Source organism: Mycteria americana, chromosome 2 (genome assembly GCF_035582795.1).
Source record: "Mycteria americana isolate JAX WOST 10 ecotype Jacksonville Zoo and Gardens chromosome 2, USCA_MyAme_1.0, whole genome shotgun sequence".
Lineage (NCBI taxonomy): Eukaryota > Metazoa > Chordata > Aves > Ciconiiformes > Ciconiidae > Mycteria > Mycteria americana.
Window position 1 is genome coordinate 41,335,794 of NC_134366.1, and position 16,888 is coordinate 41,352,681.

At 35.9% G+C, this 16,888-nt stretch overlaps 1 protein-coding gene across 1 annotated transcript in view; it reads left to right on the plus strand.

Moving 5' to 3' along the window:
- KCNH8 (potassium voltage-gated channel subfamily H member 8) overlaps positions 1-16,888 on the plus strand; it is a 197,914-nt gene that overhangs the window by 59,085 nt on the left and 121,941 nt on the right. The window contains exon 2 of the mRNA XM_075495570.1: positions 5,170-5,403. Coding sequence (XP_075351685.1) covers positions 5,170-5,403 — 234 coding nt within the window. The remainder of the gene's footprint in view (positions 1-5,169; positions 5,404-16,888) is intronic.

Genomic DNA, 16,888 nt, shown 5'->3' on the forward strand with positions numbered 1-16,888 from the left:
TACGGCAGCTCACCCTTGAGCCCAGTCCAGAGAGCTAAGTACTTCAAGTATTGTTTTGTACTCTGAATTTGTAACTGTTACCCAATTTTATGAATACGTTTCCTTGTAACGTCAGCCTTTATTTGAAATGACTTGGCTAATTACATCAATCATACAGCTTACAGTGATGGGTCCTTTGTTCATCAGTCCATACTTGTAGTTTATTATGCAATAGTTCTACCTTTTACTGTACTATTGTAAATTCACTGGAATATACAATATTTTTTAGTGAAGAGTGGGAAGAGGTACCAGTATAATCAAATTTCTTTCTTTCTGACTCGCCTAGATCTGGATAAATCTTAACCTCACATTAGTGAGCCAGTTAACTGTACTGAGATTTTCAAGAGGAACTCTAATAGTTGGAAGTATAAGCATTATAAAATAATTTTTGTCTCAGATTCAAAGAATAGTAGTTGGTCTCAGTCAGATTCAAAGAATAGTAGTTGGTAAATGAGCTTAAACTCTAATTAAACTCACTTGCATCTAAATGTGCTGACATAAAGCTAAATGTTTTCATATGCTATTATAATCATTCAGTCAGGTAATCTTAACTGTTAATGTGGTCATGTTCTCTGGAACAGTAATTTGCGTGAACCTGGAATGAGACTTCTCTTGTTAAGTTGCCCATGTAGGAACTGTGGAGTCAAACCTAAATGTAGTAAATCCTTTCATCCAGAAGAATTATGGACTGTTCTCCATTCGACAGAGTAACTATGTGAGTCACCTGCTTAATTAATGCAGCTTCTTCAATTGCTAGGGATTTTTTTTCTTTTGGGTTTTCTTTTTCTTCTTTTTTAATTCATAAATAATTTAATATTTAAAATTAGAATGGTGGTTGGCTCTGCTCAGTTGCACAAGTCAGATAGATGTTCTCTTCACTGATAAAGATGAAGACTTGCAGAAACCATCTGGACTTTGATTGAAAGGAACCGTTTACAAGAACTGGGGAAGCACGATGATGAGATTTATAGCAGACATAGCTACTGTATTAAAACAAAACCCCTTTTGTCATTTTTCACTAAATAAGATGACAGTAAGATTTATCAAGGGAGTGCTGAGTTTAATTGTAACATGGTCTCATTACAAACAGTCAGATAAATTGTGTGCATTAATTATGAAGCAGAGAATTGCATAATAGCCTTTGCCTTTCATTATCTCAAGTCTAAAACTCTGTCATGGGATGTTTAACGAACCTGTCTCTCTATATCAGCTGGCATGTGATATAAATTTGTTCTGTTTCTTAGGTTATAATTTTTGGGTATCAGGTCATTGAAACAGGGCAATGTTGTGTAAGCCTGTGACTGAAGGTGTAGTTAGTGTGGGTGTAGTTAGGTGTAGAACTAGCGTTCTAGTTCAGCTTGTTTACTTGTGTCTCTGAGTCTACACTATGTGTCTGGCAGAAGTTTCTGGGAACCATGCAAGTCTTCTGTTGATCAATGTCCTATCCACTCCAATATGTCCTGCTTCCAAAACAAATGCAGGCATGCAAGCTCCTAATATTCTTCCTTCGAGCTTTCATGTGGAAAAAGTCATTTGATCTTCACAGAAAATGAACATAAACAAAAAGAAGCAGAGTTGAAATAAATCTGCTTTTAAATTGTGCTGAGTAATTGTAGAATACCTCTGTCATATTCATCTATCTCTGCTGACTTGCTGCTAAAGGAAAACTTAGTGACTGTTGTTGGATTTTTTTTTGTGTCTAGGCTTCTTGTCCCATCTTTAACAGAAACACTTTTGAATCATCCTTTATACATCACACACACAGGCTCAAACACACAACCAAGTATTTTTATCCAAAGCTAATATACAAATGCACAATTTGAATATTTTTATTTATTTTGCACAGATTTACAGCACTTAACAATTTCTGACCTGAAGAGTGCTACTCATGGTTTTGTCAAGATCTGTTCTTCCAGGTTGTATGCAGATTTGCAGCAGTTTTACTCTGTTGTTGCACATGCCCTGTACTCCTAAACAATCCAAAAGACTCAAGGTTGCATCGTTCTCAATAGATCTTGAATTTAGCTTGGATGTACTTTCTTGTCTAAAAAAAAAAAAAAAAATGTCCTACCAGTAATCTAGTACTGTCTCCTGATCATCAAGTCCAACCAATCTGAATAAAATAACTCAATATTCATGCTGATGTGCTGAACAAACAATATGGAATTCAACGTCTTCTATATTATTGTGGAAGTGTCGCAATCTGCATATGAACATATACCAAAATATACAGACCAATAGGTTTGTATCACTCATTGCAATTTTCCTACTCTGGATTTTAAGATCTAACTAGCTATCACTGAAGATCATAGAATTAAATGCTGGGTTTGTTATTTGTGTCACACTGAAGCCTGAATGATATAAATTTCACCCTCAAATCTTGGGTTTTTTTGAAATATTTTATGGTGCTTTATGTGCACTAGGAATAACAAGTGATATTAAAGATTCTGAGCTATGAAAATAAATTACAGAAGTAAATAAACTTTGAAACAGAATATTTTATGTTTGAAGAAAAATTTTGCTTTGTGTAATAGGTAAATGTTAATTATCACTTAATAAATATTACTGAAGAATTTGGTGAAACAGATGATTATTGCATAAAATTAGGTTGCTTGATCCTTAAATATTACAAGGAATTTTTTCAATAAATTATTTAAATATTTCCCTTAGTCTACTAGTTTAGGATTACAAATGCATCTTTCATCATTTGATTTTAACTTCAAGCTCAAGAAAAATAGAAAATATGATTCTGATTGTATTTTCCTGAAGCTGATGCTCTACTGTTGTACTCAAAAAGGTCAGCAAAATTAGGCTTACAAGCCTTATCAGACATCCACTGTTGTTAACAGAAAGATTGCCTCTTATTCTAGCTGGGACCAGACTGGGCTTTTAGAAGTAAATTGTTTTCTGCTATGAATGTTAAAGTAACCAGAAGTATTCTGGGTTTGTTTTGATGTAAATGACAGCAGAGTTTGGCCATCTTAAATTTTTCATAAAATCATTATATGCTTGGTAAGCTCTAGTGTATTCCTGTTCATAATGATATTCAAATGCTCCTGCACTCTGAGAGCATCCTCCCTACCCTTTCGGTCCTTTTGGTGTTCCATATTCTGCTTCATGCAATTCACAACAATTAGAATTAAAAAAAAAAAAAAAGTCTTTGCATCACATAATTATATCTTAAATAATAAGAAACCCAGGAGTAAATTAATTTGATAGCTACAGATGCATTTGGGAGGTATGATCTGCAGGTCTTACACTGTAACACCGTCATTAAACTGCAGTGCAAGCATACGATTTTAATTCTTTTGGCAATGCAGGGATTTAGTTTTGTGTTGACGGGGGAGCAGCATGTTAGTGCATGAATGGTAATGATACTTATTCCCTAGTTAGGCAAACAGAAATGACAGGCTAAGTCAAGCACTGCACTGAACCAGAATGCATTTTTAAATCACATTATTTGGTAAATGAGAAAAGTCTGGTTTAATATAACCATCATTTATTGAAAGACTTTAACTAGATTTAAGCAAAAGGTGAGTAACTGAAGCAAAGTCTTAAGAGCAAATTGATCATTTAATAAACCTCAGCATTGTCTTTAAAATACTTGAATCTTAGCAGTACCAGTCGTAGTATTTTAACCCTTGGGTAAATAAAAAGTAAAGTAGTTGAAGTTGGAATTTCATGGATGTAGAACTCTTGTGACAGTTAAGGCTGAAACAGACCTATTTTTCCTCTATTTTATTTTATGAATTCTGTCCCTCCCTTCCCCATTCATAAATAATATATCCCCGTATGGGGATTAGGCATATCAACCTGAGTTTTCCATTAAAATGGTTCATCTTTTCTCTTTAAATTTATGAATATTTATCAAGGGATTCTGGGTTAGTTAATAGTATTTTCCCTTAATACATACACATGAATCCACATGCACATAATTCTGAAAAATTAGAGGTATCTGTCTTGGGACTAGACTGCACCGAAGCTCCCACCAGCAAGCTGTAAGGTAAACATTCCTTAATAAGCAATAGGCAAAAAATAGTCTTTCCTCCCTCGATGTGAACTATAGACAGATTCTTCCCATAAAACTTTTTTTTTTTTTTTTTTTTCATTTCAAGATAAGGAAACATAGGCAAAAAAACCTGTATGAGAACTTCATATATTGTCTGGAAAGGGTCTCCATGCTAATTTAAAAAGACTGCAGAGTGCTAGAGCTGTTGACATAAGCTGAAGATGAGTCTAAGGAACAAAACCTTCAAAGACACTTCAGCAAGGGATGGAAATGAGCTATCAGGCTGCAAGATTTGCCAAAGATTTGAACTCAAATTAGAACATCACTTTTTGTTGACTGATGTCCATGTCAATATACTATTCTTGAATTTATCATACATGATAGCTGCATTTTACACACACTGAAAAATAATAAAGTGTGTTAAGGTGTAACAGGATGGTAAATCTTTGATGTGCCTGTTTCATATGGGAGAAGTATGGTGGGGCTCTGGAAGACAGCTGATAGTGCTTTTGGGTGAAATCTTTTTCCCTCACAAAAAAAAAAAGAGAAAACAAAGGATAAACAATTTCATGTAGCCCCGGAATGTCCCATAACTCTACTTTTAAGGATTCCCCTGCAAAATTATATAAAAGAAATTAGTCTGAGTGTTGATAAAGGTCAACTTTAGCTTCTTGAGAGCACAGAGAGATTAGCTTTTTTTAATATATAGCTATGTCTGTTCAGACTGCAGAGTAGTCTGAGTGGCAGCATAACATAGCACCTTTGAAATTTCTCCAAAGCCTCCATGTTTATCACCAGTCTTTGGTCAAGTGGTTGTTTTAATGTGCTAACATCCATCTCGGAGGCAGTTATCGTAACTTATTGCTTGAGGATGCAATGAGGCAAGCTGTACGTAGCCATGAGGAACCATTGTATGAAGGTGCTCTGTGGGCTGTTAGACTTGATTTCATTTCAGACTAATGGTCTAAAACCAGAAGTTGCATTTTTATTTGCAGGCGGCTGGAACTTTGCTTTTAAATGTATGTCCAGTTGTGCCTTCCTATGAAGCTAAAGGAAGTATTATGTCAAATGATGTAGAATTCAGACTGTAATTCATGTTTTACTTTTTTGTTCTTCTGCAGATAGTAACTTCATCCTTGCAAATGCTCAGGTGGCTAAGGGATTCCCTATTGTTTACTGCTCAGATGGCTTCTGTGAGCTTGCTGGATTTGCACGAACTGAAGTCATGCAGAAGAGCTGCAGCTGTAAATTTTTACTTGGTGCTGAGACAAATGAGCAGATGATTCTTCAAATTGAGAAATCGTTGGAGGAAAAGGTAGAATTCAAAGGAGAAATCATGTTCTATAAGAAGAATGGTAAGTTTTGTTAGTCCCAAAGAATGAAACTTAATGTTAATGCATGTGATATATAGTGTGCATTTCTATGTAATGATTTTGTATGTCTATGATCAGACGTACAAGAATAGATTTGAATAAAGACAGCTGGGTACACATTGCGACTATGTTTATATTAGTGTTACCGATTTTATATAAGTATATGACAAGTTACAAAGCTGCGCAGAAGAAAGTCAGGGTCCTAAACTGCACTGTGAGACACTGTGTTATCTGCGCTCAGTATGACACTGCATTTTCTACTTTTTCTTATATTGAAGTTCTTACCCATTATTGTTGAAACTTGTAATTGTAATTAAAAAATTAATACTCACCATAAGGTAGACAGTGGCTATGTAAAATTTTCAGTCCCATCATAAAATGCTCAGAACTTTGAATGATCCAAGTGACTCATTCTCCACAGCCACTATATATAAATACAATAATAATAATAATTTTCAAAAAGTGGGTCAGTATTCTAAGTAAAATTTATATTTAAGTATGTATTGTCACATTAAAAATTTTCCAAGCATTAAGCAACTCCATTATCTTCAGTAAATCTCAAGTTGCACCACCAAAGCTTTCACTCCTATGGTAGAGCATTTATAAGCATAATTTCATAGTCAAGATGAGTGAGCCATGGAAGAAAGCACCCTATGATGCACACTTACCAGCTTGTTTCATTTCTATCAGGCTCCTTCAGTGTACCTATTCTGTAAGTGTTTATACCGTCATCATTCATGTGACCTTCAAATAGGTGACACTAAGTGTGATACTGACAGGATTGCAACCACCCCAGTGCTATAGGAGCCTTCACATATGCTTAATGATTCATGGGCTCAATGGATCCATGGGTGCCTGTTGAGTCTCACCTTCTGGTTTATTATATGGCTAGAATTTCTAGGCATATGTTTAGGCCGTGTGTTTTCCTCATAGATCCTACTTACGTCTTTACTAATGAAACATTTTCCCCTCAAATATTATTACTATTAAATACATTTAAAAGTTATTTTCTAAAAGTAATAACTACATATTGACAAGAAGATAGTCAGTGATTTAGAGTGTTAGGAGAAGGCAGCTGCACTTTCCCCAACTTATACAAAAAAGAGAAATGTTGCTTAGTTGGCTTGTGTTCATGACTGCTATTTTTTACAGTATGAAATTTTGAAGTTACTCTGAAGATGCTGCTAAATGCTTCCTCCTCTTGTCTTTTTGGGGAGGCTTGGGGGGGGGGGGGTGTTCGTTGTTTGTTGTTGTTGGGTTTTAGCATTTAGAAGACACTCCCATAGTTCCTTGAACTCATGTTTCAGGAAGGTAATTCAAAGAAAGTAGTTTCAAATTTGTAAATCATGCCTGTATATAGGGAAAAAATGATCTTAATCTGGAAGGATAAGAGCTACTTTTCTCCAGTATTGTATAGTGACGAATGGGCACGGTGAGAAGAGATTTCAATGTATGTAAATGAAAGAAGTAAAGCTAACATATTCATTTCACTGTCTTGGTCCTGAATGATAAATTGTGAGTCCTTTGCACTATGAAGGAGTGCTTCAAACCTATAATAGATATGATTAATGCAGGCAGAAAGAGATTGCAGGTCAATTTGCTTATCAGTGAAGTAGCTGAACCACAGATAAAGAGGTAAAGAGAAATTGTTTAGGATAAAAGAATTCCCACAATCCATCCTACTTGCATCCATGTTTATAATTTGACTGGAAGCCATTCCAAGATGTTTTCTGAGTATGAATAAATTTCCCAGACTGCCTATTATATTTTTCATTTTCATGTATTTCTGTACCTCTGGGAAACAGAAATGAATAGGTATTAAAATAACATGAGACTGCTCTTGAATAAAAACAAAATTTATCTTAAAAAATAATCTTGTTTTTTCAACAGAGCTGCAAAGTTCAGACACCAAATTTGGTAAATCATCCATTTTAGCTAAATGTTTTGGGTTTGGGGTGTTTTTCAAAGAAAAATTGAACTTCTGAAGCAGTTAGGCTTATTCAACCTTGGCAGAAAAAAAGGAAAAAAAAGTGTTTGTTGCAGAACAATGTTTTAAAAGTATTTTAAGACATAAGAACTTTGGGAATAATGGCCCCCAAATGACTGTATGGATACGTTCAGGCTTACCCGATATTGAAAATAATTGTCAGTTGGGTTAGTGCGCAGTGTAATGCCAGGAACATAGGTCAGTGGGAGACAAGTAACTAGCAATGTCTAGTTGTCACAGGGTTACATTTCAGTGTCCTGTTAGGACTTTAGGGTGTCAGAGTGAAACTAGATATCTGGCTTTAGTCCACTATTCAGAGGTACAGCCTTGCTCTGTAGGCCTAGCTACAAGACCAAATGAACACTTTCAGGGATAACTTCAGGGGTAGAAGTTCAGCTTCAGGGATCATTCTGAGCTCACAGAATAGACTGAAATGTCCCTCAGCATACTTCTTAAAAGCTTAGTAATGAGTACAACATTATGATAGGAAATGACTATGAGGGAAATGGATGTATGAACACAATACTTATTCTCGATTTCTTCTTCTGGATTTGATCTAAAATGTAGAAACTAGAAATTTGTAATTAATCTTTTTTTTTTTTTTTTTTTTCCATGTCTGTCTCATCTTTTGGGAAAGAAATTCAAGCTTCCAAAACTGCATATGGATTGATTTCCTAATTGCCACATTTTTCGATATTTTGAATTTGATTTAAACTTAGTTTAAAACTGATTTAGTTTTTATCATTACATTAGATTGTTCATTCTAAATAAGTAGTGATTCAAGCCTGGGACTTAAAGTTCTTACTAGGTTTGATCTGAATTTAGTAAGCTTGAATATAGGGCCTTTCACAGTTACTTAACCATCATTTAAGAATTCACATAGCAATTCTGCTCAGTAAGTGTTAGTTAAAGGAATGATTGTTATAACCAAAGGAACTCCAGCAACCCACCTGCAATTTCATGGAAGTCCCAGACTGCTCAGAGCTGACACTGCAGCGAGTAAGAGTGGTGTGCAAGGAGTTGGGTAGGGAACTGAGCAAGATGAATTATCTGTCTGTGGGATGAAATTCAGGATTTTGTTGTCTTTGTCATTTGGGTTTGGATCTTAACAGAAGGACGATCTTCAGCAGTTGTACTCTGACCAAACTAGAAAACAATCCTCCTGGAATGACTAGAAGTGGATAGGAACTTTTCTCTATGTATGTTCTCCTTTGGCATTTTAGCAAATCCTTAGAATAGGATAAACTGGCTGTACCTTCTCATCCAGGATATTTTCTGCCATGTTAGCACAGAGCAGTATTAGAACTGTGGCAGCAGCAACAGCAGCTTCAGAGAGATGTCTTTTGAAAATCCCACTCAAAATACACTTTTCATCATAGTTTCAGTATTTCTTTTGGTTCCTTAGTCCGTTTCTAACTTTTTATTCATCAGAGCTATACTGGTTTTTTGAAGACAAACAGAAAAGGAAACTATTAAAAGACAAGGAATTTTACGACTGTTGCTTTCCTCAGAAAGTTTTAAAATTATATATCTTAGGAGCTAATTTTTTAAATGTTTTTTTTCTCTTACAATTTCTAAACTTTCTTCAAAACATCTGCAACAAATTAAGTTGTCAATTATGATAATGGAAATGCAAAGTAACCTTTTTGAATTTAAATGAGTTGTGAGAAAAGAACTCACTCCCTGGATCTCTTTTTTGGAGTAATCTAAAAGCAGATGGACACTATGCTGAGGAACTACGCTTAAACAAATCCTTCTTTTTCTCCCTGCCAGACCACTGCAGAAATTTATCAATAACAAGTACATGTAGTTAAATGAGGTCTTCACAATCCCCCAAACTGAAGTACAAATAAGCAGCAGCATGGAATTTTTCCTTTTCTGTTACAATGTAAGAGGATGGTACAATAAGCCCTATAATCATTGACTTGGTCCAGTCTAAGCTCTCCATCTTCAGCTACTGAGAAGGTCATACCTTGTTCCCTTATGACCCCATCAGACTCATTTCCTATGTCTCAAAAATCAGTTTGTAGTATTCAAAAAGAGGTCTTTTCTTACACACACCCTCTTAAGACCTGCAGTAGTCCTACAATCTTCCTTCACTGAAAGGAAATTGGCCTCTTTCTGTGTATGTGTAATTTGTGTGAAACACTATGTAATCAGCAATGGCCGCTTCTGACTTACGGACGTTTGAAAGGCTTCACTGTGGTGTCCGTTGCATCTGTGCACCCCAGCAACAGGGCTGTTTGCACAGGCTTTTGTGGGCAATTAAAATTCCCTGCTGTAAGAGGACTGGAGCAAGTGGGAGTTGCTGGGACCGCCATTACAATTTGCCTTAGGACTTGGCTGCAAGCAGAGTTTGCTTCATCTGTGATAGACCATGGGGACTCAAGGGACACTTTGTCATCTTCTACATGTAAACTAATTTAAACACTTTCTGAGGTATGGCTTAGGCATGTGCCTTGTAGTTCTTGGCCCCTAAAGATTTGGTAAGTAACTTGTAAGGTCAGGAAGGCATGATATAGTTATTTTCTTAATTTTTTAATTTTAAGAGTCAGTATGATTAAATCAAGGTATTTTGGCTCTTCTCATCAGTGTAGGAGAATATGTGTTTTAATAACTCTGTATCCTTATCTGGAAGGTCACGACCAAGGTATTCCTTCAAATGAGCAGAATATGAGTGCAGCAAAAGTGCAAGTCAGGGCCTCTTACTGAGTTACTGGACACCATCAGGCAAAAGAACATTCGAAGTCTAGGTGTAACAGTGTTCTCACATGAGCAGCAATGACAGCCACAGGCAAATGAAATAAGGCTCAAGCTATGATACATCATCTATAGCCTTTGCTATGGTTGCAGTTGAATAATGTGGCTACAGGATAACAAAGGCTCCATTACATTATTTGCAGTTAATATATGACCTGCATTAAGCAAACAAAGAAAGCTTTTTTTAGATGATGAGCTAACTTTTCTGTAATTTTAAATAAGATTAAATTAATTATAAAGAAATTTAAGGAAAATTACTTTCCCTTAAAATGAAAGAAAAGTAGGTTTTCTTAAAGCTTTTCTTCTCTACAAAAAGTATTTTGCTTGTTGCAGAAATAGTATCCCTTTTTTCCAACAAGAAGTTAAAAAATCTACTTTTAATGGTTGTCTGATAATATCCTGTAGCATTTTGAAACATGGCAGTTGTATGATACCTTTTTAATATGAACTGACTCCCTGCTTTAGCATTCTCCTGAAATCCACCATGTCTTTGGGAAATGTTAAGCCCAGCAGTTAGAGAAGAGGCATTTATTAGAATTTTCTAATTAAAAAAAAAATTCCATACAGAGACATTGATTTTCTAGTGACGTCTACGAACTAATGTAGAGGAAGTCCCTTGACAAGTTGCTTGGCAGGATAGTTCATAGCAACATGACCTCGCTGCTGCTCTGCCTTAAAAATGTGGCCTAAAAATAAGAAAGCTAAAAAGCTTTTGTGGTTGGTTTGTTCACATTATCTAAATTACAGTACAAAATACAGGAGGAGGGGAATAAAAAGAGCAAGCAACACTGAAAAATTAATCTGATGATAATATGTAATTGCAATTACATGAGCCATAAACAGTAATTTGTATCTTTATAAAAACATCCTCCTTTTTTCCTTTTTTCCTTTTTTCCTTTTTTCCTTTTTTCCTTTTTTCCTTTTTTCCTTTTTTCCTTTTTTCCTTTTTTCCTTTTTCCTTTTTCCTTTTTTCTTTTTTCTTTTTTCTTTTTTTCTTTTTTCTTTTTTCTTTTTTCTTTTTTCTTTTTTCTTTTTTTCTTTTTTTCTTTTTTTCTTTTTTTCTTTTTTTCTTTTTTTCTTTTTTTCTTTTTTCTTTTTTTCTTTTTTCTTTTTTTCTTTTTTCTTTTTTTCTTTTTTCTTTTTTTCTTTTTCTTTTTCTTTTTTTTCTTTTTTTTCTTTTTTTCTTTTTTTCTTTTTTTTCTTTTTTTTCTTTTTTTTCTTTTTTTTCTTTTTTTTCTTTTTTTTTTTCTTTTTTTTTTTCTTTTTTTTTCTTCCCTTCCCCCCATATAGTTCAGTAGGCATTAGGAAGTTTTACTGATCTTGGGGAAGTCTTTCTCTTAAAAAGCGGTATAGTTGTGGATGTAGACAGAAGGCATGTACTTATTTTCCTCTGTTTCATGGAAGAGGGAATTTTTTGGCTCCTTTTCTCTCCAAAGACTTCATTTGATTGACCCGTGGCCTCTGATGAAAGGTAATGTGTAGCCTTGAAGTGCATAGATGTTTTAGAGACAGTCCCAGCTTCTGCAGCAGAAGAGGAAGATGGCAGATTTCTGTTCCTCCGGAGAGCCCTGGTTTAAAACCCTGCAGGGTCTTGGGTGAAGCGATCAGACAAAGCCTGCAAGGAGACAAAATGAGGGGATGAACTTCAGTTAGAAGGAAAAAAAAGGCAGTAAAATCCCCTGTGTGCAATGTGATCTCAAACATCTGAGATCTTTTGCTGTAATTTAATGAGACTTCAAGAAGACTGCTGCTTACTAACTGGCAGCACTGATACTTTGTTCTGATGGCACTCGTGGTGACATTGGCTAATAGCTGCTTTCAATAGCAACATGATTTATTAAAAGCATAATTCACTGAGAGAAAATTTGTTCTCTTAGAAGCACATTGATAAGTAAATAAATCTGTATTTCCTGCTGCTTACTGCATTGTTACAAAGTGATGGGCCCTTCATTGCTTACAGATGCTTACAGATTAGTGTTTCCACACAGGCACCCTGGGCTTACAGCTGCGCTTATTATGAATGGCTGTTAGTAATGCTGTATGCACTTTTTAATTTTTTTTAAGATATATTTTGTTATGCTACTTTTTACACATCCATTTTTAGGAAGAGATGTAGGTATTTATTTTGCAGGGGGATGTTTTTATTACATCAGGCCAGTCACTCTTCTCTTCAAATTTTCTCACAATTTTATGGCCACACTGAGGCTGCTGATCGGCTATCTTATTTTTATGAATTTTAAATCTGGCTTTAGCTAGAAGCTGACTTGTGTCCCCATGCTTCACCATGAGTTAGGCTGTTCTTTGCTTAAAGAAAGAACAAAGTACCATTTCTCCTGATGACTACCTGCCTCCCTGCTGCTGACATTTCCTTATTTTGTTCATGATCCCCAAATCCATGTACTGGATCATGGTGCAGACTAATTGCCACCTCCTGTGCTGACGATTGCAATGAGTTCTTGCATTAGCTCCATAGTTTTTTGGAAGAGCGGCAGGAGGCTCATGTTAGCACCGTCTATTGAACCCTCTCACTGATTTGGCTAGGGAATTGCAAAAGCAGTCGGACTTTATAGAGCAGTTAAGTAGTTAAAAGGTTAAAACCTACTACTTTCCAACTAGTGGGGTTACTATAATTCTTTTCAGTAGGCAGACTCAGAGTCTGTTTACAGCATGTGCTCACATGGATTCAAGTGGTGAACTGGGAAGATTAATCCTCTCTACAGCATTATGTAATTCCTCAGTGTGTGTGTCAAAACCCAAAACAAAAAGCATAAACGTGACAGGATGGAGGCATCAATTCAGATCCACAACTCGACTCCTTCTCAGGTCCCAGCTTTAGCCCCTTCCTTCCAGAAAGGTGCCAGTAGGCAGCATATCAAGTGCAGGCTGAAGTTCTTGAATCATGGGCTCAACAGAAAATCCTCAAACTTGCTTAAAACTGTTGATGAATATTAACAGATAAAAATAAAATAATAGACAGGAACTATAGAGGCACTGATAGTCTTATTAAGCAAAGAACTTCTCTGACCTAACCTTGTGGAAAAAGCAATGGAAAATAAATGATCAGTTTCTAAAATGGAGATTTGCAATATAAGTGGACAACTAACCAGCAGAATGCCCTCTTTCTCCATGTAATGTCTGCTGAAAGCTTTATGAATAAGCATGAGGCTGTGACCAGCACCTCTCCCAGCGTTGGGAGACCTCCCATTCTGCAGACTCCAGACCTTCTGTTTCTAGGGGCTGTCACTGCCAGAAACACCAGAATCAGGGTCACAAAAATACCTTGCACAAAGATATTTTTGTTTATATTTGTTGTGGTTTAGCCCCAGTCAGCAATAATAAAAACAAGTGATACAACTGCTCACCACCCACTGACCGACACCCAGCCAGTCCCTGAGCAGCAATCGCTACCCCCTGGCCAACTCCCCCCAGCTAATATATACTGAGCATGACATTGTATGGTATGGAATAGCACTTTGGCTGGTTTGGATCAACTATCTTGGCTGTGCCCCCTCCCAGCTTCTTGTGCACCTGGCAGAGCATGGGAAGCTGAAAAGTCCTTGACCAGTGTAAACACCACTTAGCAACAGCTAGCAACATCAGTGTGTTATCAATATTATTCTCATACTAAATCCAAAACACAGCACTATACCAGCTACTAGGAAGAAAATTAACTCTATCCCAGCCAAAACCAGGACAATATTGTTATCACATGTTATTTGAAGCTGAAAAAGTGGAAAATTTTTTTTATAAGTGTAGTGGTCTGTTTTGGTATTGGTGTGCTTTTGCTTACAGGAAATTTTGTGTCATCTTTGAAGCTTCTTTTTAAGAGAATGAAATAATGAGCTTAAAAGCACAATAACGTAATTTGAAAACATGGTTGTGTTCAGATGAATATGGGCTACACCTCCTCCTGGTGTCAAAATATCAGACACAATTTCAAAAACATTAAATACCTTATAGTGAGAAACTCAGAGAAATGAAAAATGTGTGTATAAATACATGTTTTTTCATATATATGTGTGTGTGTCTATATGTAAATAAATATGCACCTATACATACATACATACATATATGAGAGACGAACCTGGCTTAAGAAAATTTATTGCTTTTTTCCAAGGGACAAAAGTACATCCCTCAGTAGACTGAGAAATCATATTTACTGCTGTGATTACATCAACATGTTGGATTAGGAGCTCTGAAAATCCAAAAGGAATAAGGACCATAGTTTGTAAATACAGTTCTAACAATAGACTTCAAAAATACAGTAATCAAGGGAAAGCAAAATTTGCTCATTTTGGGATTGCTCAACTCAAAGCAATGAAAAAAGCAGAATTCAACTGAAGAAAGTAAAGACTAGACTGCTCAGGAAGGATTGAGCCTGACTGTTTCTGAAACAGTCCATATGAAGATATTGAAGAAACAGTATTTTGGTTTGGGTTTTGTTGGTTTTGTTTTGTTTTTTTCTCCACTTTAACTATAGATATGGGATATTTATTTATATAAATAGACTGTCTTAATTAGCACTTTCCCAGGAGTTAGCTGACAAATGCTGAATGCCTTGTACTATTATGACCATGACAGAGTAATGATCATTGGAGGTGGAAGAAAAGTAAGTTGCAGACTGATAATATTTATGAATCTGCCCTGAAGCTTTTTGCATTTAAACAGAATGCATTTCATTGACTTGAGTTTTTATATAATCCTCTGTATTTTGCTAATTGTTATATATGTATCCTGGTAAATGTATTGCATCGGGGAAGTATTCATCTCCTTAAATGCAGTTTTCTTTTCTAATCTGGATGGAGATAGGAAAAGGAAATTAGAGCAGACAAAAAGTAAGTGGTACACATAAGGATAATGAATGTCACATGACTTTAACAGGCATTGCTTAGCTTCTCTGCTTTTGCTCAATGAAAACTCAACTGTAACTAGAGGATTTTGAAACAGAGTTTCATTAAGTAGGAAAGATAGTGGAGTTATAAAAGGAGAGACAGGAAAACTGAGTAAACAAAGCTGAAATGTAGATGTGCTGGAGCTCATAAATTAGTTTGCATAAAATGTGCACTGCAGACTGTGCTAGCTGTGGCATACAAAAAATGTAAAGAACACTAAGGTTGGAAAAGTCACGCACTCAAAGTAGGAGCTGCCATAATAGAGGCAGTCTGTGTCCACAAAGTAATAAATAGACACTTTGAGGTGGTGAGTTAAGCCTCTTTCTGCTTAACACTGGAAGTTTGCAGGAGAGGCAAGGATAGGAGACTGCTGTGCTGGAAAGTGTCTCCTCTTAGAACATCCTTTCCTTCTCTCCCTCTCTCCATCATAGCAGCAATGGCAGAAAAACTTAGACATGCTGGGCAACGTGACATATGAGTCACTGAATTACCTGGCAGTAGAAGGAGCAGAGCATAGGGGCACGGAAAAGGGGGTGGAAACACGTGGAGGGGGGATTTGGACATTCTCTGATAAGATGTGATAGATTTGAATAATTTCATGTGGTACTCCATAGCCTGTACAGAGGGATACAGGGATCTTTTTAATGGAAGTTTCTAAATCGGCTCCACAGGATTAACACTTACATACTTATTCATACTGAAATGCAATTTTTACTTTGTTATTAAGGTATCTTACCTATCACCTTTCCTCTACCAAGTTCTTGGCATACCACTGTATTCTGGTTTAAGATACTTTGGAATGGATTAACATTGACTGTTAAAACTTGTAGGGAGAGTTACTTGCAGGATATAAGCATGATCTGTTGGCCATACAGAACCTGGATAAACTAATTCTTTAGCCTTCTTTACTAATCCTATGAAAGTATTAACACAACCATCAGTGACCATATAACTCAGTTACCTGATAGCCCATATGTGTTCTTGTTAGTTTTCTTGCAGTATCGTCAGACCAAAGACTGTCACTAGGATGTAGCACACAGGCTGTCATCTACAGTAGCAGAATTCAAGGAAAAAATTGATAGATTCTGTTAATACATACATGTGATTTCTGCAGAGATGATGGAGGAGAATGAGCTGCTTATTTCCTTAAAGCAGCAAAACCTTGTATTAGCTGTGTTAATTGATCATTGTCAAAGATGTGATATTTACAAGAACGTACTCTAATTATAGCTATAGTCTTTCTTCCAGCTCCATTTTCTTTCTGTTTAGTTCAGTTGCATTTTTTTTAAAGCTTTGTTTTCTTTTTTGCACTTTGCTCTCCTCAACAAAATGTTGACACCTTGTCAAAACCACAGAACATTCAAAACCAAATGTTATCAGTGACACCGGGAATCTTTGGATAAGCTAATGAAAGAGCTAGTTTGGTTTCCCCAGGCAAAATCTTTGGCATCTTCATCTGTCAGTCTTGGAGTCCACACTTTCTGCAGTGGAAAAGTGGAAATGACCAGGCTAAAATTTCTCTGGTAATATCATGTATCCAGCAGCAGTTTTATTTTGCTAACAATTAGTAACTGTAAATGAGACTGTGTTGTAATGCTGAAGATTTAGCATCAACCTTATTGGCAAGTTATTACAGTTATCTATATGAAAATATTTTCATTTTTGTCATTTACATAACAAATCCCTGAAAATAGGGTGGTGTGTTTAATTTTTTTTTTTAAAGGCTTCATTTGCATCTGCCTGAAAGATCATTTAGTTCACTAAGTCAAGTACTGAAATGTAAAGAAATGTGCCAGATTTATGATGTCTTGTGCAGCCTAATTCTGCC